General features: G+C 41.3%; 1 protein-coding gene across 3 annotated transcripts in view; it reads left to right on the forward strand.

Moving 5' to 3' along the window:
• The window catches only part of abcc12 (ATP-binding cassette, sub-family C (CFTR/MRP), member 12), a 49,445-nt gene extending 28,724 nt beyond the window's left edge, over window positions 1-20,721 (forward strand). For all 3 annotated transcript variants that reach the window (XM_067439877.1, XM_067439881.1, XM_067439887.1), the window contains exons 12-32: window positions 82-288; window positions 397-468; window positions 552-676; window positions 1,381-1,453; window positions 1,617-1,820; window positions 3,313-3,447; window positions 3,665-3,761; window positions 4,074-4,139; window positions 4,244-4,333; window positions 4,458-4,561; window positions 4,705-4,896; window positions 14,158-14,384; window positions 14,525-14,662; window positions 15,340-15,529; window positions 15,626-15,715; window positions 15,822-16,011; window positions 16,230-16,389; window positions 18,785-18,863; window positions 19,446-19,559; window positions 19,635-19,799; window positions 20,206-20,721. In XM_067439877.1, coding sequence (XP_067295978.1) covers window positions 82-288; window positions 397-468; window positions 552-676; window positions 1,381-1,453; window positions 1,617-1,820; window positions 3,313-3,447; window positions 3,665-3,761; window positions 4,074-4,139; window positions 4,244-4,333; window positions 4,458-4,561; window positions 4,705-4,896; window positions 14,158-14,384; window positions 14,525-14,662; window positions 15,340-15,529; window positions 15,626-15,715; window positions 15,822-16,011; window positions 16,230-16,389; window positions 18,785-18,863; window positions 19,446-19,559; window positions 19,635-19,799; window positions 20,206-20,298 — 2,811 coding nt within the window. In that variant the 3' untranslated portion in view covers window positions 20,299-20,721. The remainder of the gene's footprint in view (window positions 1-81; window positions 289-396; window positions 469-551; window positions 677-1,380; window positions 1,454-1,616; window positions 1,821-3,312; window positions 3,448-3,664; window positions 3,762-4,073; window positions 4,140-4,243; window positions 4,334-4,457; window positions 4,562-4,704; window positions 4,897-14,157; window positions 14,385-14,524; window positions 14,663-15,339; window positions 15,530-15,625; window positions 15,716-15,821; window positions 16,012-16,229; window positions 16,390-18,784; window positions 18,864-19,445; window positions 19,560-19,634; window positions 19,800-20,205) is intronic.
• The last annotated feature ends 2,230 nt before the right edge of the window (window positions 20,722-22,951 follow it).

Raw genomic sequence — 22,951 nt, forward strand, 5'->3', positions numbered from 1 at the left:
TCACAGATTTTGTATTAAATTCCTGATTTCCTCATCAGTACGATGCAAGTAACAGAATATTTCATGATTATGTCTCTACAGAAGCTCATGTTGGTACAGAACCCCAAAGGTTATCTTACCCAGGACAAAAATATGGATTTGGCGCTGGTCATGGAAAAGGCCACATTCTCTTGGAGCCTGCCAGATGACATGAACGCACCTGAAAAGCCAAAAGATCCCTCTCAAAGTGCCACATACCAGTCAGACTCCCAACCTTCACTCAGAAACATCAGCATCACTCTTTCAAAGGTGTGATATGAATATGTTATAAAGTGAGGTGTTATAACATTCCAGTAGTCGATAGACAGGATGTATTCTGATGCTACAAGAGACTAATGCATTTTCATTCATTTATAGGGAAGTCTGCTTGGGGTGTGTGGCAATGTTGGAAGTGGAAAAACCTCTTTGATATCAAGTATACTTGAGCAGGTGTGGCACCTCTGTCTTTTCTCCCTCCTAGCTAAACATATGTGATTAGGTGTGACTGACATTAGAATCCTTTATTTCTGCAGATGCATCTTGTGAATGGGTCTGTATCTGCCAATGGGACATTTGCATATGTTTCCCAGCAAGCCTGGATATTCCACGGGACTGTAAGGGACAACATCCTCATGGGAGAACCATTTGACCAAACAAGGTAAAACTATAGAGAACACAAAAAAAAAAAAAAAACAGGTCAAAGAATGTCAACAGTTACATGTTTGTTTTTTGAAAAGTGTCAGGAGAGTTCACTTGTTTTAATGCTTACCAAAATGTACAATCAAAAACAGGCTGCACTGTTGCCAGAGCTTTACTCATAAACCCACACAGTTAAAGTATAACATTTTACTATCATTTTATTATCATGTCATACCTGCAAAAAAACTGCCAAACAACGGTAAATGTGACTGCTCATTTAGCCTCTATGATCTAAATATTATCAATATTAAGCAAATCAATATTAGTAGTTTTGTTTGAAAACTGACATTATTCCCCCATGGTAAGTGCGAATTTATTGATCAAGGCCTCAGAATAAAATTATTTAGATACCACTAACGCATTCGTCTTGAAATTACAAGTTTTAATTTACCTCAGTGTCAGTCCTACCATGCAGGACACTGCCCCTAACCTTTCTAACACAAGTAATCTTCCAGATCTTATTTTAGTGCCATGAAGACAGTAGATTGCTTTATGGGGTGTTTTTTTTATAGCTTGTAATGGCTTTTATTGGATGGGGTAAATTTTTGGCCCTGGTCACAGTCTCAGCTGCTTTAAATGGATGTCAAATTGTTGTTGAACATTAATCCTTTGTACTGAGATGAATTGCTGCATCCTAAAATGTGGTATTCTTGCTGGTTTTAGATATGACAGTGTTCTTCATGCATGCTCTCTTAATCCTGATCTGGCAATACTTCCATATGGAGACCAAACAGAGGTCTGTTTCCACATTTTTACCAACATACAGTACTCTGATTAGTTACTAAATTTTTTATCAATTGAACCATTAAATGTTTATAATACAAAGGAGCACAGTTGAAATGAATACATATAAAATATGGGGATAATAATATTACTTGTGTCTATATGTGTGTGTCAAGATTGGAGAGCGAGGTATTAATCTTTCAGGTGGTCAGAAGCAGAGGGTCAGTTTGGCCAGAGCAGTGTATTCTAACAGAGACATTTTCCTTTTGGATGATCCTCTGTCTGCTGTTGATGCACATGTTGGGAAGCACATATTTGAGGAATGCATCAAGAAAGAGCTGAAGGGCAAATCAGTCATTCTGGTCACTCATCAGCTGCAGGTAATTCACTCTATCAATGATATATGACCATTACGAGCAATATGCCACAACTTCTGAAAGTGTACAGAATCTCAAAACAGGCGAAAAAGAAGCAGAAACAATTGATAGGAGATGCATATGTAAAATAACGTGGTCATCAACATTAAATGGCAAATAAATCAAAACACCTAATGTTACTGAATGAAATGCCCAGGATGAGCTATAATACTGTGTAAGCATTAGAGGTGTTGATGGACTCCATCAACTCTATCTGTGTTTTGTGATCATTGTTGTGAGTCCAATCTGGATGTAGTCTATGCCAAAAAATGTTTTGCTCAAAATGTTGCTTTTTTATGAAACTTAACCACATTCAAGTTTTGATAAAGAAAAAGAATACATTAAGCTAGAATAAAATGTTTTTTGTTGTTGTTGTTTTTTTTTAAGCAGAAGCTCTGTCCTTTCTTTTGATATATAGCATGTTCAAATATACACACAATACAATATTCTAGGGTCCATAAAATTGTATAAAAATGAGCAAAAATGCTGGTGGCATCTGGCAACTTAAAAAAACAAAACACTGGCGGAGAAAGAGTTAATTACAGTTCGGAAGGAGCACATTCAGATAATCTACCCAGTCAGCACGAGGAGGCCGTTATAAAAAAAGCAGACTCACGTCTGTTTTAATGATAGTTTTCTTTCATATCCCAGCCAGGGTTACAGGGGTGTTCTCTGGGTTCAGGCCACATTTAGAGCTCAGAGCTCTTCCCCTGGACAGCACCCCAAAGACGCACACTCTTTACTCTATTTGATTATACAGTATATAAGTGTGAACTTGTGAAATGTTGTTCGTGAAAAGTCATGGACATATTCTATAATGATATAGATAAATCTAATTCTGATTAAAAGAAAATGTAAATGTTAAAAATATTCTAAGATATTGCTCTTGTGTACACTGAAACCTGCTCGAAAAATCACAAGATAAATAGCTTAACTCTGGTGGGACTGCTGATTTATAAATTGCTTTTTGTCGACAGATTATTTACAATATGAAGTGGTCGCAGTCATACGTGAAGTTATTATATAACCAGAGTCCTGGACGAATATGCGATATAAAAATGCGTGTGAATCCATATAAACCTCATATGGATAGTTTTATGAAGTAAACCGTAATGATTAATTTGTATTGTCATAACACATTTAATGTATAACCTCAACAGGTTGGGAAAAAGGTTGTCTAAGCCAGCCTCACCATTATGTAAGGGCGGAAACACATTTTCTTTCACGTGCATTCACAAAATTCACGATCAGAGAAATCACACACAAACCTTTAATCGCCTTGTGTCACAGCACGTCTCTTTCAGTCAGTCTGACTCAGCAGAACATCTGCCTTTTAATGTTCAACTCTAAGGATCTTAAAATTGTAGCTTTTCGCCAATGATTGTGTTAATAATGATGTTTTTGTGCGTTCAGCTCGACTGATGTCCTCTGCTGCTCTGCTCTGTTGTGTTTGCAGTATTTGGAGTTTTGTGATGATGTGTTGCTTTTGGATAATGGGGAGATAAAGGAGGCAGGCACTCACAGTGATTTGATGAAAGCTAAAGGCCACTACGCTCATCTTATTAACAACGTCCAGCTGGAACAGAGCAACGTAAACCACTCTCATTGACACCTCTCAGTTACTTTACACATGAAATAAGCCATCAAAATACTACTTTATATTTATGAATACAAAACATTATTACTGTGTTGAATTGGTTTCTTATACTAAACTAAATCAAACTGAATCTGAGAACATTGTTATTGTTATTATGTCAGTTAGTAGGTCACTGAATTTCCTTTTATTTGTTCACTTTTGGATAATATAGGAAAAGAAAGAAGCTGATTCCAAAGCACATGTCGAAAATAATGACTGTAAACAGAACAATGCAGATGAGGCCAAACTCAACGGCATAGGAAACCCAGGTTAGTGGTTAATTACGTTACATATCTCATGCACCTCCTCCCCACGCACTGAAAAAACAAACCAACAAACGCAAAAAAATGACCAAGTGTAAAAGTTTAAGAAATAAAATACTGTAATTTACTTCTAAATGCATTTATATAAGAAATATTACAATTATTTAATATCATTAAATAATATCTGAACACAATGATAAGAAAATGATTTCTGGAGAACGGCCATGCGTTCATAAGCGAATCATCCACTTAATTGTGCATTTTTGGTTAGTTTAACATCTCCTAACAGATTCATCTCGCCTTCTTTTATCTTTCTAGCTTTTGATATGTCTGATGAGAAACAAGTAACAAATGAATTACCCAAAAACTCCACAGAAACAAAAGGTAGATGTGTAAACATCACATTATTATTTTGAATATGTCCATTGTGTTCACATAGTATATTCTGTTTAATCTAACTTATACAATGGTGTGTATATGTGTTTCAGGGAATAAGGATCAATTGGTAATGCAGGAAATGTCCCTTGAAGGTTCAGTTACATTGAGGACTTACCACCAATACTGCAAATCTGCTGGAGGTTTTTGTTCTTTGCTGTAATTTTTTTCTTCTCTCTCCATCCCTGTCTCTTTGTCTGTACATTATAAATGCTGTAACACTGTTTCTCATTCTGTCTTTTTCTTTGCTTATTTATATCTCTGTAGGGTATATACCGTTGGTATTTGTTATACTTCTTTTCACTCTTCTTGTGGGATCAACTGCTTTCAGCAATTGGTGGCTCAGTTACTGGTTAGACCAGGGATCAGGGGTAAACACACACACACACACTCACGCACGCATGCACACACACACTCACTCACGCACGCACGCACACATCTACTCATCTGACTCCTCAAGACTATACCATAACTTTTCAAACTGTTTTCAAACTGTTTTCTCTGTGTGTTCTAGCAAAACAATTCCAGTGTAAATCTAACAGCAAACAGCGGTAATATCTCAGAGAATCCAGACCTGCCTTTCTACCAAATGATTTATGGCATTGTTGTTATTGCCATGGCACTGCTAAGTATCGCCAAGGGCTACACATTTACTAAAGTCACTCTACGTGCCTCTTCCAAACTCCATGACACAATGTTCAAACGGGTAAGGCAAATTATGAGTAGATTTACACTTTACTGAATGTTTGGTTTTAGATTGTTATTCACAACCTTTTTGACTTTTTAATTTTTTTAACAGAAACTGTACTGAGTGTATTATTAGTTTTTGCCCGTTGCTTGAACACTATAGACCCATGTTTAGACTAAAGCAACACAACTTGAAGCTTTTGTTACCATACCTCAAACACTTGTACCCATACCTTAAACAAAATCGCTGCTTTGCACTCTAGTTGCAATTGTGCAACACACTTATGCCTTTATGCAACACACTTGGTCCTGCATACTACACTATATTTCAAACATAAGACACTTCATACAGAAGCCAACCACAAATAGGCCTCAGTTAAGCCATTTTTAGAACTTTGCAAGCATTGAGACAGGGGAGAGAGAGAGAGAGAGAGAGAGAGAGAGAGAGAGAGAGAGAGAGAGAGAGAGAGAGAGAGAGAGAGAGAGAGAGAGAGAGAGAGAGAGAGAGAGAGAGAGAGATGGTCAAAGAGGCTATACACAGAACAATATTTCAGATGATATTAGAGCAACTTTGGTGGTTCATGTGATGTTCAAGTTCACAGTTGCATCCATCATAAGGACATTCAGACTGGAAAACAGCAACTCTCCCTTCCAGACTGTATCTATTTACATACTCTACCGTATCACATTACTGTATTGCAAGTTGGCCAGTGCTCCTTTAGTAACAAAAATGGTAGTTTTGTGTAACATACAGTACAGTACATAGCATGGTACCATTGAGATTGCACTGTAGTGTGAAGTATAGTACTGTGATGTACAGTATTATGTCATTTGTAACATTTCAGTACTTTCATTTTTGGTTGTTGTGAAAACTTTTGTTGGAAAAAAAGAACAGAAACTGTAAGTGTTGCATTGCTCCACAGAATGCGAACTCAATACAAACAGTGAAAATGAAAGACTACAGTGTTTTATATAAAGTAGACTACACTGTAAAAAATATTTTAGAAAATAAGTTACCTGGTTGCCTTAAAATTTTGAGTTCATTGAAATTAAAATTTTTAGTTAATACAATGAACATTTTTTGAGATTCGACAACCTTTATAAAATATTATTAAAGGGGGGGTGAAATGCTGTTTCATGCATACTGATCTTTTTACACTGTTAAAGACATGGAATCCCATACTAAACATGGACAAAGTTTCAAAAGTTAAGGTGGACGTTTGATGGGGGTATTTCTTTGTCAAAAATACTACTTCCGGTTAGTCATAAGTTTCGGCAAGTTTTTTGCGATCATGCGTCCCCTTTGACATTAATGGGGGCGGAATTTCCTTGTATGGGCCTTACGGACAATTCTACTGGAAGAGCGTGAGAGAGAGAGAGAGAGAGAGAGAGAGAGAGAGAGAGAGAGAGAGAGAGAGAGAGAGAGAGAGAGAGAGAGAGAGGGAGAGAGCGAAAGTAACAGGCTACGGCCATCAAAGCGCTGGCTCGTAGGCTGCGCTGCACAGGTGATGTGCACAATTAACAATGACATCAAAAAGTGCGTTTTTGGTTGCCAGACCAAGACAGTCCTGCACAGATTCCCCAAAAACCCCGCGGTAAGGCAACAGTGGATGGAATTAGCTTTTCCGGATCAGCAACTGAGTTGCGCGAATGTTTATATCTGTTCGCTGCATTTCGGTGCCGACTGTTTCATAAACAAGGCCCAGCTTGACGCCGGATTTTCCAATCGCCTAATGCTGAATGATGGAGCAGTCCCAACGATAAAGGTCCCAACGTTAGAACCGCGGGCGGTGAGTGAGACTGCTTCAAATGTCTGTGTTTTTGCCAATGCCCATCAAGTAGCCCAAACATGATCACGTATAGTTACTATATATATTACTATATATAGAAATTGATCAATGGAGCATGCGATGTGTAGTGCGTGTACATTTGTTTAGCTGGCCACTATATGTGTAACTTTATGTTTGTGTATTGTAAAAGCACTCCAAACAACAATACACAAAGAGGGGGGAAATATGTTGAACTAAATAAGCGCGCTTCTTCATTCAAATGTGCTACTATTCCGTGTCTTTCTATGTAAACACTAACTTAGCCTGCCGTGCAAAACCAGTCCGCTTAATAACGTTACAATTGTCTACACAAACCACACGTAAACACACACGTGCACAACTGCACTTCTCACATGTACACCTTCAAAGACAAAAATACGACGATATAATTCAAGTGTAAATATGTAAATAACACAAGCCGCTAAGCATATTATATAGTTAGTGTATAACTTGTACCACATAGAGACGTCCTGCTCTAGTCGTTTTTTGCTGCTGCTCCCGTTCAACTGCAGCCTCTGGGTCTGATTCCGGATCATAGATGTATGGCTGTATCTGATTAAAAGCCATATTTTTATTTTGAATAAAGTTTTTCCCGCTGTTAGGGATGACACAGCTTTACGACGCACTCGACTCAACACAATAGCAGCAGCGCGCACACGTCATTATTTAGCTCCGCTCACACGATACGCCCCCACCCGCTCGGCTTTTTTCGGAAAGACTCGGAACAGCGCATCTTTCTTATATAATTATTAAAAAAATAAAGACTTTTCGGAGATATGAAGGATGCAATGCTACTCTATAGGTACTCAAGATTGACATGACACTGACTGAAATTGTGTGTGTTTTATTTCTGATGATGCAGTGAAATGGTTTATCACATTTTTATGTGGTTCAGATACAATAATATTTTGTGTTTCCATTTATTAAACAAATTTCATTTCATCAAATTGTATCAACTCAAATTTTTAATTTCAATTAGCTCAAAATGTTAAGGCAACCAGGTTACTTACTTTTTTAAGTTAAACCAACAAAAACCAACAACTTTATTTTACAGTGTAGTGTGTTCCCCTAGCCTGACAAGCCAGACCCACATCAAGATGTTTGGTCTAGAAGCTCACCATAGACAGGGCTCAATCCGAGGGGCAGGATAAACGGTTGTCTTTCAAACTCCATCTGCACGCGATAGGATAGCGCTACACCAACCAGAGCAACGAAGGTGAAACAGAGCTTGTTGATAGATTAAACATTCGTCGTATCCGGTCGGCAAAACTGCGAACACATCTTCCCTTTTTAAGAATGACTTCAGTGCCGTTCTTTGTTCTTTTCTCAGAGAAAAGCTTAACTCCAAGTCTTCCAGAGTCGCGGTCGGAGCTGATACGAAAGACCGCCGCCATTCGCCAGTTTCTGTGTTTCCTAGAAGCACGCAAACGCAACTCGGCCGTCGTCATTATGGCACGCCCACCGACTCTATACAGGTTGTGATTGGCCTGGCAAGAGTTAGGGGAATACAGCTCAGAAGGGTATTGAGAGTTGCTAGACGAAACTTGCGGGCAGATTAAATTTGCTGCCGCTAGGGTGCGATTTCTAGGCTGGTGTTCCCCCTGATCTGAAAGTGTATTCATATGATGCAAGTGTGTATCATTTTGTCATCAGAGTTACATTTTGACAAAGAAATGTTAGGTTTTGATAGCAGAGTTTAGGTTTTGATAGTAGAGTTTTAATTTGTCACAGATGTGAACGGTATATTTTCCAGTGTTGTGTCATGTTTACTTGTGTGTAGAGTTTTGGCACAATGAGCGAAGTTTTGCAAAATGTGTTCAAGCAATGGGCAAAAACGTCTCGGTTACGTATGTAACCCTAGTTCCCTGAGGGAAGGAGACGCTGCGTCGAAACGCTGTGAGAACGCCTCTGTGTTAATGCGTCGTGAAGCGCCTGTAGAACCATTCCATCGGAAAAAAGATCGATCGTCGGCGTGATGACGTCATCGACCGGAAGCTATAAAGCGTCCGTGAAAACAAACAGGAACTAACTTCTGATAAAGCCTGAAGTAAGTGATCACGGACACGCCGGGAGTATGGCAGAGCGACGCAGCGTCTCGTTCCCTCAGGGAACTAGGGTTACATACGTAACCGAGACGTTCCCTTTCGGGGAACTCGAGCTGCGTCGAAACGCTGTGAGAACGCTTATACCCACATCGCCATAGGACCAAGTGTCTCGTATGTGTGAAACCGAAGCGCACACGGTTACGAGAGAACCTGCGCCCCACCTGCGCCTCGTAAGCAAGTGAGATGGCCTCGACCACCCACTTGCTCATCCTCTGCTTGGATACTGGGGCCCCCTTCTTAGGGGGTCCGAAACAGACAAATAACTGATCAGATTTTCTCCACAGGGCAGCTCTGTGGACATATGTATCCAACGCCTTCACAGGGCACAGCAGATTTAATCTTTCCTGGTCTGACATCGTGAACGGAGGAGGACAGAAGGCTTGGAGAGTAATGGGGCCCCGTGGGCTCTTAGGAACCTTGGGGACATAACCCGGCCTGGGATGTAGAAAGGCTTTCACCATCCCCGGCGCAAACTCTAAACATGAGGGCCCTACAGACAGGGACTGAATATCTCCTATTCTTTTGAGAGATGAAATGGCCATAAGAAAGATGGTTTTTAGAGTGAGGAACTTGTCCGAAACCTCCTCTAAAGGTTCGAACGGCGGCCCAGACAAGCCCCTCAAGACAATGGCCAAGTCCCATGCTGGGACCCTCGAGTGCATAGCCGGCCTCAACCTCAAAGTACCACGGAGGAAGCATGTAATCAGAGGGTGTCTTCCCAAAGACACTCCACCCAAAGGGACGTGGAAGGCACCCAAGGCCGCCACGTACACCTTTATTGTGGAGGGGGTCAACCCTGCCGAGAACCTTGCCTGCAGGAACTCCAGCACTGTACCAACCGGGCAGTTAACTGGGTCCCACTGACGTTCTCTGCACCATGCTGAGAAAAGTTTCCATTTCAGAGCGTACAGCTTCCTCGTGGATGGAGCTCTGGAGTGGAGGATGGTCTCTACGACCTCGGCCGAGAGACCTTCCTCTATGAGCCTAGCCCCCTCAGAGGCCAGGCCCATAGTTTCCACATCTCCGGGCGTGGGTGCAGGAATCTCCCGCCCGCCTGAGAGAGTAGATCCCTCCTGGTCGGAATCTCCATCGGAGAGCCTTCCAGGAGAGATATCAGGTCCGAAAACCACACTCTGGTCGGCCAGTACGGAGCCACTAGAAGTACCTGGGCCCCGTCCCGGCGTACCCTCTCCAGAACTCCTGGAAGCAAGACAATCGGGGGGAAGGCGTACAGGGGTAGCCTCGGCCACTCCTGTACCATGGCATCCAACCCCAGCGGGGCTGGATGGGTCAGAGAAAACCACTGCGGGCAGTGGGAATTCTCCGCCGAAGCAAATAGGTCTATTTCTGCTTTCCCATAAACCTTCCATAGGAGCTCCACCACCTCTGGGTGGAGTCTCCATTCCCCGGGCCTCGGCCCCTGCCTCGACAGGCTGTCTGCTTCTTGATTCAGGACCCCCGGGATATATACTGCCCTGATTGACAGCAATTTCCCTTGGGCCCACAGGAGGATCCGATGTGCCAATTTGTCCAACGGACGGGACCTCAGACCCCCCTGGTGATTTATATAGGCGACCACCGATGTGTTGTCTGACCTGACTAGCACATGGTGGCCCCTGAGGTCGGGCAGGAACTGTTTCAATGCAAGAAACACTGCGAGCATCTCTAGCCAATTTATGTGCCAGTTGCGCTGATGTTCCTGCCATAGACCCTGGGATGAGCGACCACTCATGGTCGCCCCCCAGCCCGTGAGAGAGGCATCTGTCGTTAGCGTTACGCGACGAACATGAGCCCCTAACACAGGACCCTGAGATAAAAACCCCGGGTTTTTCCACATGACCAGAGCACGTAGGCATCGCCGCGTGACTGTGATCGTGCGGAGCGGATTTCCCCTCGGGGAGAATCCCTTTGTTTTGAGCCACCACTGAAGTGGCCTCATGTACAGTAGGCCAAGAGGTATAACGTTGGATGCTGCTGCCATGAGACCTAACAGTTTCTGGAACTGTTTCACAGTGACGGCCCGGCCTAGCTTCTGTTCTTTGACTGCTGCCAGGATCGATGCTATGCGTTTTGGCGATAATTGCGCCCGCATTATTACCGAATCCCAGTTCACGCCTAGAAAAGTGGTTCTCTGAGCCGGAGAAAGCACACTCTTCTTGGCGTTCAGCCTCAACCCCAACTTCGTCATATGCGCGAGAACAGCATCTCGATGCTGAACCGCCATCTGCACTGTATTCGCTAGAATCAGCCAGTCGTCGATATAATTCAGTATGCGGATGCCCTGCAGACGCAACGGCGCCAGAGCTGCATCCACACACTTGGTGAATGTGCGGGGTGACAGTGCTAGACCGCAAGGAAGTACTCGATATTGGTATGCCTCTCCCCCGAAGGCAAACCTGAGGAACTTCCTGTGATGTGGAAGGATGGAGAAATGAAAATACGCATCTTTGAGGTCTATGGTGACAAACCAATCCTCTAGTTTGATCTGCGACACAATCTGTCTGAGTGTGAGCATCTTGAACTTGAGCTTGGCCACCGAGCGATTTAATAGACGCAGATCTAATATCGGGCGTAAGCCCCCATCCTTCTTCGGCACGATGAAGTAACGGCTGTAAAACCCAGACTCCCTGCTGGGAGGGGGAACCCTCTCTATAGCCCCTTTTTGCAGGAGTGTCTGTACTTCCTGTGCCATTACCAGAGCCTGCTCCGGGCCCACCTCTGTAGGTAGGACGCCGCTGAAAGGAGGTGGCCGACTTTTGAATTGAATGGCGTACCCCCTTTCAATTATCTGCAGGACCCAACGAGATATATTTGATAGACGTTTCCACTCGTCTAGAAAATCTACTAAGGGAAACAGCCTCTCGAGGCTGGCCTCTGGTGTATTTTGAGCAACAAGCATAGTGCCCTGAAGCGGCGGACCGGCAGGGAACGACTGACTTGACTGCTCGGGGGGCCCCCCGAGGGGGGCGCGGACCACCCTCGGGTGGCCCGCGGAGACCGACTGCGCCCCGGCATTGCGGCGGGGTTGGCAGCGCGGCCCCCAGAGGGTGCCGCAGGGAAACGGGTACCGTTGGCAGGGGTAAACACCGTTTCCCTACGGGGGGAACCACCCTCAGCGTCCTGATGCTTCTGGCGTCAGGAACGCTTCGACGAGGCCTTCTTGGCGATCAGGACTGTCCTCAGATCAGCCCTGCCCCCCTTCTTTTTTTTTTTGGACTGCGTCACCGAAGAGGCCTCCAGGAGAAAGCGGCGCATCAAGCAGAAAGGCTTTCTCCCTCTCTTTGATGTCTGTGGGGTTCAACCAGAGATGCCTCTCCGTGGCCACCAGGGCTGCCATAGTGCGGCCCACACATCTGGCCATCTCCTTGGTGGCCCGGAGAGCTAGATCAGCTGACGAACGCAACTCTGTGATAATATCTCCCCCCACGACATCACTACTGTCCAGATCCCTCAGCAGGTCAGCCTGGTATGCCTGCACGATTGCCATCGTGTGCAGGCATGCAGCCGCCTGACCCGCTGCCGAGTACGCTTTGCCCACCAGCGCCGACGTTGTCTTTAAAGGTCTGGTGGGCAAAGATGGGGCTTTAAGGGACGATGCCGAGGAAGGCAAGAGATGGCTCGCGAGTGTCTCCTCAACCTTTGGCATCGCCCCATAACCATACTGTTTCAGCCCAGCGATGTTACTGTAGACCGAAGTCTGTGGGCTGAAAACACGATATGATGCCGGTCTCTTCCACGATCTTGCCACCTCAGTGTGCAAGTCGTGAAAGAACGGCAAGCCCAGTCGCTGAGGCTCTGAAGCGCGAGAAGGCAGGAATCTCTCGTCTAATTTACTTGTACGTTTTCTTCCTGCCTCATATCTCTCGGCTGGCCAGTCGATGTTAAGCCTGGCCACCGCTCGCGTCAGAACCTCAACTAGCTCCTCGCATGCAGGGGACTGAAGTGGCGAGTCTTCAGTCTCGATGCTTTCAACGTCCACCTCCTCAGAGCTGGACAGTTGAAGCACCGGCGACTCTCTCGGGGGGGAAGAAACCGTCATGCGTGCTTCCATGCCCCGAGAAGAGCCGCTGGATGGTGCAGGTGAGGGCAGAGATAAGGCAGCGCCCGTCTCTAACCCCTCTGCAACATCCAGTTGTGATCCCCACGACTGCAGCCTCCGCTCCGCCTCGGTGGCAGCGGGACCAGAGCCGCGGGGAACACGAGCCGAGGCACCCTCCTCAAAGAGTGCCCGGCGGGAGCGCAGCATTCTCAGCGGTAACTTCTCACAATGCTTGCAAGCAGCCCCCTCGAGGGCTGCCTGGGCATGCTGCGCTCCCAAGCAGGGAACACAGAGAGAGTGTGTATCCCCACCCGTGATGTAGCGTGGGCAGGGATGAACACACTTCCTGAAATTGCTGCTTTCGCTCGCCATTCTCTATCTATTTATTTTCTCTTTTTTGTTAATATATGTGAAATATTTAACAAAGGGTGGAAAAACTCTTGTAATAGACAGACAAAAACACCAAATAGACAGACAGGTTCACACAGATCGCTTGCTGAAGGCTCAGAAGTTAGTTCCTGTTTGTTTTCACGGACGCTTTATAGCTTCCGGTCGATGACGTCATCACGCCGGCGATCGATCTTTTTTCCGATGGAATGGTTCTACAGGCGCTTCACGACACATTAACGCAGAGGCGTTCTCACAGCGTTTCGACGCAGCTCGAGTTCCCCGAAAGGGAACTGTAATATTATTTTAAACAATATATTAGTGATATATTAGATTAACCATGATTAGTTTTGTGATACCAGAAGTAAAAAATAAACCTGTACCGTTATTTAATAAAATAAAAATAAAAACAGTTCTGTCAGGACCACTATCATCAAAGATGACTGAATGACTGTTAGCATACAGTTTGGATTGGTGGTATGGTTCTACTCTGGGCAAGAACTCCCTGCTGTTCTCCATGCTAGGCTGCCCAGAATAGAGCAGTAATATAACCCTCCTTATGGTAAACAGAATAGAACCAACATCATTTTTTTTTTCAGATGACACTCAGCTGATACAAGCTTGACAAACGTGACCTGTTAGAACTGAGGCTACTCTTGATTTCTCTTGATTTTTATTTTTTATTTTTTTAGATTAGATTAGAGATTATTTTTCTATATTAATAATAATTTAAACACTTGTTCACCCCCCCCCCCCCCCCCAACATAAACCCTCCTCATATCACACAAATTCCCTTTTTAACATGAGTGATCAAGTTTAATAGGAAAGAGTTTGTTAAGTAACGGAATTTACTATTTGTTCAGTAAAATAAGAACCATTTGAGAAGCATTTTGATATTATTTGACTGTATTTTTCATCAGATCCTTGGCAGCCCAATGAGATTTTTTGACACAACTCCAACTGGCCGCCTGGTGAACCGCTTCAGTAAAGACCAAGATGAGGTTGATGCAGTTTTGCCGTTTAACATGGAGAACTTTTTGCAGTTCTGTCTGATCGTTACCTTCACCATTCTCATCATCTGCGTAGTATTCCCATACCTCCTGATCGCCGTGGTAGTTCTCGGAGTCATCTTTGCCACAATCCTATAGTAAGACACAAACAGTGCACCTTAATAAAAATGTGTGTTTATTCAGAAGTAGAATATATAAAGATTGAAATCACAGATCCACCAAACAGGATTATGTTTTAATGCCATGAAATGTACAAACTGTCCATTCCCCCCCCTAGTGTTTTCCAAAGGAGCATTCGTCAGATGAAGAGGATGGAGAATGTTAGTCGTTCTCCCTGGATCTCTCTCACCACGTCTACCATACAGGGACTCAGCACCATCCATGCCTACGACAAAAGAAAGCAGTACATTGAACAGTAAGATATTACTGACAAAATATTTGGATCGATGACAGCATTTTAACATATTATTTTTAGCTCAAAAATGTTTAAGAAAGACATACAGTGCAGGGCAACACGCTGTGTTATTTGCTGATACATCATTCAGCTTGTGAATCATATCTTAGAATGAATTATCCAGCATACCTAAGCTATAGCACATAAGCAAGAGTGTTAATATTTAGACCAACAACACAATTATGACTGTGATATTGCTTTTATGCAACAGTCCAATAAACTAGAAGTTAATATTGAAACTGAAATTGAATTGCAACACAATATTGCAAGTTACTTTGTTTTCCTCCACCAACGAAGCCAACACAGAATTAACTGTTGTTTGGTGTTTTTTTCCTGTATGAAACTATTTTTGAATGAATCAGTTGAGTCACTACTGATGTAATGTTGTAACCTGCAAAAAGAGTCCCAGTGCTGTTTGACCATATACTGCCAATCCGATTCAAAGGCCAAAACTAACTTTTAAATGAAATTTAGGCCATAAGAACTGTGGCTTTTAAAGAGAACTCCACACTTAAAGAAATTCTCTTCACACAAAGTCAGCACTAATAGCTCAGAGCCTATGTTGCCTCCACATTACAAAAATGTTCCAAACATCCTGAATTCAAAGCCTTACATTGTTTGTTTGTTTCCAATAACAGGTTTAAGATGCTGAGTGACACCAACTCAAATCACTTCATGCTGTTTAACTGTGGGACTCGCTGGCTGTCATTTTGGTTAGACTTCCTGTCTGCTACTGTTACTCTAATGGTGTCACTGTTTGTAGTGCTCAGCCCCAATAATGCCATTAACCCTTCTCTAAAGGGCCTGGCCCTATCTTACACGATACAGGTAACTCTCACAGACTAAAACAGTAGGTTAACAACTGACAGTTCATCTCATGTGAGAGACTAGACGTCTGAGCATTTTGTGTTCATGCGATTTCAGCTGACTGGAATCCTTCAGTTTGTGGTGAGACTGTCCACTGAGTTGGAAGCAAAGTTCACCAGTGTAGAGAGACTGCTAGAATATATTACGGTAAGAGACATTAACATTAGGTTAGCTTACAGGGTTTGGGCAGTTCAGATAATCATAAATATGAATTTATAGTTTTGATTTATCGCTGCTTCGTTGTGTGCTGCAGAGTTGTGAATCAGAGGGTCCGCGAAGTGTCAAAGATGCTCACATCCCTGCTGGATGGCCACTGGAGGGCGCCATTACCTTTAAAAACTACAGTATGAGATACAGGGACAACACACCCATAGTCCTCAATAATCTCCACATAAATATTAAACCAGGGGAAAAACTTGGCATTGTGGGACGCACTGGCTCTGGTGAGAAAGAACATATCATTTTATATTCAAAGCTTAATTGTATGTTTTTAAATGCTAAGATTAATTTCCTCTCATTGTTATGAATTCAGATTGACACAGCACATAATGGGTTAAATTAAGAAATGGAATCTATATTGAAGTCGTTATAATAAAGTTAGCTTTTGCATTTCAGTAAAGTACTCATGGTTTCATTAATCGTTGCTCTCTTTCGGATTCAGGGAAGTCCTCTCTGGGTGTGGCATTGTTCCGTTTGGCAGAGCCGGCTAAGGGCACTATTTTGATAGATGATGTGGACATCTGCACGCTGGGGATGAAAGATCTTCGCAGCCAACTCTCCGTCATCCCACAGGATCCTGTACTCTTCATCGGCACTGTCAGGTGACCTCTCACATTCCAACGCTACACTTCTAATTATTATGCCATGATGATTCAATTTATTTTACTCCTATTTTATTCACAATAAGTACTTATTCTAGCAGTCTCTCATTTATTGAATTGTTTTTCTCAAAAAATTACCTGAACTGAAATAGGCAACATCCTTTGTGATATATCGAAAAATAAATCGCCAATTATCTGTGATACCTTTTTTCTGTATAATAACCTTAATCTGTATCATTTTTTGTGTATTGTATTCTTGTACATTGTATTGTGCATATTAAGAAATAGACACTATAGTTAAAGGCGCACTATGTAGCTTTTCCGTCCGCTAGAGGTCACCTATTCAAAACAAAGGCGTAGTTTGATGACGCCAAGTTTGAGCTCAAAATCTTGGGACGTGGTTTTGACCACCTTTTGCCGGTGAAAAAGAAGTTTCTTCCCAAGTCCATATCAGGATAGGACTTGGGAAGAAATCATGTTGATTTTCAAAATGATGACATATTTTTCTTTTTTGGGAGAACTATCCAGTTAAAGTCGGCATGAACTGATATCCAAGTGTAAAGACTTCTCGAATGAGAAAAAAGTGCGGGATTTGAATCTGATTTCATGTGATTGACAGGTTGCTGGAGGGGAAGGATTGAAACTCATCTGGCTATTAAGCCCTATTTGGGTGGGACTAGTTTTCTAAACAATGTCTGTGATGTCACCTACAGATTAGGACGGAACTAACATCTCCACGTTTATTATAGAGGTGGGAGGGAGTATTTTTTTAAGACATGGGAATTACAGAAGGTCATCTGCTGTGCTTGCATGCATCACCTATAAAATATATATGATTTTTTATTTATTAATAATTTATTGATAGAATTTTAATTTATTATAAAAAAACTTTAAATAATAAACTTCACATGAGTTTATAGAAGTGGCTGTTTATAATAAACCCACAAACGTAAGAGAACATCTAGACTGTCTAGACCAGTGGTTCTCAAACCTGTCCTGGAGTACCACCAGCCCTGCACATTTTGTATGTGGCTGCCGTCGCATCATCCAGGTGGGTGTTGCACATTGGTGGTGGTTGAGGAGATTCCCTCCTTCAATGTAAAGCGCTTTGAGTGCCTTGAAAAGCGCTATATAAATCAAACACATTATTATTATTATTATTATTATTATTATTATTATTATTATTATTATTATTATTATTATTATTATTATTATTATTATTATTATGTCTCCCGATTTCTGACACACCCATTTCAGGTCTTGCAGTCTCTACTAATGAGCTCATGAGTTGAATCAGGTGTGTTAGATGAGGGAGACATACAGAATGTGCAGGGCTGGTGGTACTCCAGGACAGGTTTGAGAACCACTGGTCTAGACCAGTTGTTCCCAACCTTTTTCCTTGGGGCCCCCCTATGTACATATTTAACAATCAGAGTATATATATATATACACATATAAAAACACTGATATGATTTCAGCTGGGGAAAAATATTATAGGTGTGGCTATTTTATTGTTGGGGGGGGGGGGGGGGGGGTCAAATATAAGGTCAAATGTCTTCCAAATTAAGATCTTTTGTTCAGCTGATTGAGATTTTATAGTTTTGTTGATTAAATGTTGAATTGTTTTGTATTTTTCACCATCATGGTGAATAGTGTTTTCTTTAGTTGGGCAGTTTGATGACTTTTTAATGTTAATGTTTCTCTGGCTGCTGAACAAGAATTTAATAACTGTGTAGTGGTTTAATTCACAGATTTTATGAATGAGTTTAATATGAGCATGAGCAATATTAACTTTGTTTTAGTGTGATTCTAGAAAAGATCCAGCACAGTTTTAATCAGAAAAGCTAAATATGGTTTAAAACCAATTGTACATTAAGACTTCCTGTTAGATTTACTCCTACAGACATCAATAATCAGCCTATGAATCCCAACAATGGTGACATGCTTTATGCTGCAATGCATGCTGGGAGTCATGGATGAGTTTTGCATGATGTACCCCCAGAATGCATTGTTAACTTGTTGCAACTTGTATGCTTGTTAACTTGCAATTACAAATCAAATTTACAATTAATACTAGGTTGGTCCAACAATTGTTGAACCAACTTCTTTTCACTGGTAAAGCCATCTTTTTTGCATTTAATTGTACAGTTAACTAAAACACAAATCATTAGCCTAAATTTTTGTGGCTTAAATCTAGTTAAAGTTCTAGTTAACTATAATAAACCTGGAGATGTCATTGCAACGGGGCGTAATGTTAATGTTTGTGAAAAAGATTATGAGGGCACATGCTTTATTTTAAATAGCCTACTGATGTGCATAAAAAAAAAAGAAGAGAATTGTCGATTTTGATTTCATGGTGACTTTAATGTGTTTGTTTGTACCTTACTGTATATAGGTATAACCTGGACCCTTTTAACAACTTCAAAGATGAGGAGCTCTGGCTGGCTTTAGAAAAGACCTCCATGAAGGACACGGTAATTATTAACTCTATATGAGGCCCATGCAATACTGGATATAGTCTTGATGATGTTTCAACAAGTAACGTTCTCCTAACATTTTACACAGCTCATTTTTCACAGCTTGGATGCTCACACTTTTTCAGCTACAGGTTTCAAACTTGATAAACATTAGCTGTTTAAGAAGTCAGTAATTAATCAACTGCCATTTCTACTTTCACTGAATATGATAAAGTTTGCTTTTTAGGTGATCAGCGGGGTGCCATGATTTCATTGTTATTTCAACAGTCACGGTTTCTGCTAGGAGCAGCTCAGACATTATTAAGTTAATCTAGCCTTTTATGTGAGGATATCATTTATGGAGAGAGCTAAAAAAATCACAATATAAGAGTGGGCATGTTACTTTGAGCTGCACTATAGTGATGAAACATAGACGTAACGCCTGCTTAAAATCCTCTCAGTACCTTTCACACTTTGGGCCATGGTAACTTAAAAAAGAAAGGAGAAACAGCAATCGAATATAATAGTCATAGAATAAAAAAGGAACACTCATGAATTCAGGTGTTAAGTAATTCGCACCTCTCTTTTTCTCTCTTGGAGATTGCTAAGCTGCCAGAAAAGTTGCACTCTCCAGTAGTGGAGAATGGAGAGAATTTCTCTGTCGGAGAGCGGCAGCTCATGTGTATGGCCAGAGCACTGCTCCGAAATTCCAAAGTAAGAATACAAAACTCAGAATGCCCTCAAAATATTCCTTGCTTTTAAAAGGGTCTGATAAAGTTGTGTTCGTAGATAATTCTATTGGATGAGGCAACGGCGTCTATAGACTCCGAGACTGACAGCATGATCCAGCACACCATCAGAGATGGTTTCCAGCACTGCACTATGCTCACAATCGCCCACAGAATAAACACTGTGTTAGAGAGTGACCGCATACTCGTCATGGACCAAGGAAAAGTAATGCATTATTTTTTACATATAAATTGACATATCAACTAAATACAGTATATTTCTGTCCAATTGAATTATTTAATTAATTTATTCCCCTTATGTATCAATGCTGAAGTAAGCTATTTTGTGTGATTGTGTAGGCACTTCATATACATTTGCTATATAGGTAAATAATAGGAAGAATAACAGAATGCTGTAAATGGTAAAATACTTTGCAGTGTGTTTCTGATTAATTAATTAAAATAATATGATAACAAATATCAATTGACATTATCAAGCAGCATGACATGCATTTTTTGTACAGTTAAAATAAATGGAAGTGAACGAGACCGGAAGCCTCGACACAATTAAGTTAATATGGCCGTGCCCGCTCTTACACTAAGAGTAAGCCCTCTTTCATGTTTTCTCCCAGGTGGTTGAGTTTGATACGCCGCAGGACCTGATACAGAGGCCGAACTCTCTATTTGCATCTCTTCTAGCAGCAGCTAATCAAGTGAACTCGTGAAGCTCTGAAACATTCTCATACTGCATGTTGTTGCAGACTTTGTGGTTTACCACATCTATGTGCGACCTTGTACATCAATCTTTACATATAAGATATCACTTTTATGAAGAATACACCATAGCACATTGCCACACTTCTTCAACATTACATTTATAGGTAATAGCACGTGGGTTTGCACTGTTTTATTTGCACTTCACATAAGTAATGTCATTTTTCTTTTAAATATTCATAAGTCCCACATTTTTGTTCATGTGCTTTATGTATCTATCTTAGCATTCTAGACATAGCATTTACAGACTTTAAATGTTCACTCAGTTTTCTTAGGTTCATATTTAAAATATTTATTTGATTTGTATATGTGTGAAACAGATATAATATCAAAGGACAATATATGCATAAATAAAGTCTAATTTCTGTCTTGTACGCTTTTATTTTCATTTTGTAGCATACGACTGTTATAAATGAAGCTTTTAAGAATGTTCTAGGAGTCTGTCTCTGTGTGTGTGTGTTTCTCATCTTGGACGCTAGGTGTCTCTCTCCACCTCCAGTACCGGAGCTTATTGGGCCATGGTTGCATCAGTAGAGACACTAACTGATGAAATGTGTTGAAATTTCAGCATCAGCGTGCATCTCAGACTGATGAGGGATTGAGGGAATTATTTTAACACAGTGAAGAGACAGCGTGAAAGACATTAATCAGATATCAGTAACTTTTTATTGCTCGTGTCTAATATTCTTCAGCACTTATGTGACGCTCATGCGTCCATATGATGCATCACTTTCTTTTAAAGACGCTTGCAATTTAGTTTTTTTGTTTGTTTGTTGCCTATTTACAATTTTAAGCGGTGCAACATCTTATCTAAACACTTATTTAGACCAGTAGCTACCAACACACACACACACGCACACACAGGCACAGCCGCACAAGCACCATGAGCTAAAGTAGCGTTTGAGAAGGACACCACGTTTCCGTTGGCTGTTTTTTTTTATTGTAATGCCGTCGTGTTCTGTTCGTCTGTCATCAGGTGAGAAGATAAACCAATCACCTTGACTTCCTGTCACAGTCTTTTCCCGTCATTAGCAGATTCTGTTTAACTACAGCATTAGTCATGATTTAAACTTCAGTTTTTTTTTTAAAGAATGAGCAAACTGTAGGCTACTCCAACAACATGGGAACATAACACCAATACAGTTGGTATGCATTACCAGAACCTGTCAGTGTCCTATTAGTCATCAACTCAGAAATATTAATTCACGTAAAGGTTCACCCCCTTCAACCTAGAATTCAACGGCATAGCTACTTGTCTTCATAGGGTGTGTTACCCTGCTGTGCTGTCAGATTGCTTTCTCTGTAACCGCTCATACAACCACCCAACACAAGAGAGTCGATGAACAAGAGGCAGAAATGAACAAACGTATCAAAACCAGTGACTGGAACTGGATTTCTATCATTTCCCAAAGTCAGCTCTGCAATTAAGGCTTGAATCCTTAACCTTTATATACAGTAGGCCTACTTAATGGAATATAAAAAAATTATAGCCTAGCGTTCAGATAACGCTTAATGATTGTGTAAAGAACTTCTTTGTTTTAACTTTGAATTGTCTTGCACCCACTAGGGCGCAGTGTTGTCTGAGAAAGTGGAAAACTAAAAACACTAACTTGGAATAGATGAGAGAAACATAGTGTCCCCGCTTGGACAATTAAGTTAGACAATTCGATTTTTAAGACTTAAAATGTATCAGTGTCACTGCGTTAAATGAGAAAATCTCAATCAAGCACCATGTCCTTTAAAGGAAAACATTTAATAAAAAAACAACTAATTTGTTAACTTATAAATTATAAAATACGTAGTTCCAGTAAAAAAAAAAAAAAAAAAAAAAAAAAAAAGCATTTTAACACTTTCATGTTTTCAAAGTTATGAAACATGTCCATAGTTAATACAGTATGCAGAGGCCACTTGGTATTATTTTTATTTGTTACGTGTCCTAAAATTAGGGCGACATACAAGCATGCTGGGAGAATCTTATAAATGTAAACTTAATCTGCACCAAAAGTGATCATTTGGTGTTAAACAGCTAGTGTAAATATGATCATTAGCCTGAACTTCACAACTAACTAACTAATGGTGTAAAGATCTGCAGTGGTTTTACAAACCTTTGCTGAACTAAAATTAATTTAAGTTTCATCAAGGCCCCATCTCTCTCTCTCTCTCTCTCTCTCTCTCTCTCTCTCTCTCTCTCTCTCTCTCTCTCTCTCTCTCTCTCTCTCTCTCTCTCTCTCTCTCTCTCTCTCTCTCTCTCTCTCTCTCTCTCTAGTTTGCAAGAACAATAAATCATTTACAAATGTGAACTCTATTCTTAGCCTTGTATTACAGTTGGCCCTAACTAGTTCTTTCCTAACACTGTTGGACAAAGCTGAATGCATTGTTTCTGATCAATGAAAGGGATCTTTGATCAGGCCAAGGCTTAATTGAAGACGATAAAGACAGTAAGCAGACATGCTCAGTGAGGCCAGATGTGCCTGTAATAGCCCCCAAAGCTTTGCATACACAGAGCGATCACCAATTGTGTTATCCCTTTTGGAGAGTTTGGCAATATGATGTTAGGAAAGGAAGTCTTCAATCACTCAGCAGTGAAGGTATTCCTCCATAGAA

The sequence above is a fragment of the Pseudorasbora parva genome, chromosome 1 (assembly GCF_024679245.1).
Source record: "Pseudorasbora parva isolate DD20220531a chromosome 1, ASM2467924v1, whole genome shotgun sequence".
NCBI classification, from domain to species: Eukaryota; Metazoa; Chordata; class Actinopteri; order Cypriniformes; family Gobionidae; genus Pseudorasbora; species Pseudorasbora parva.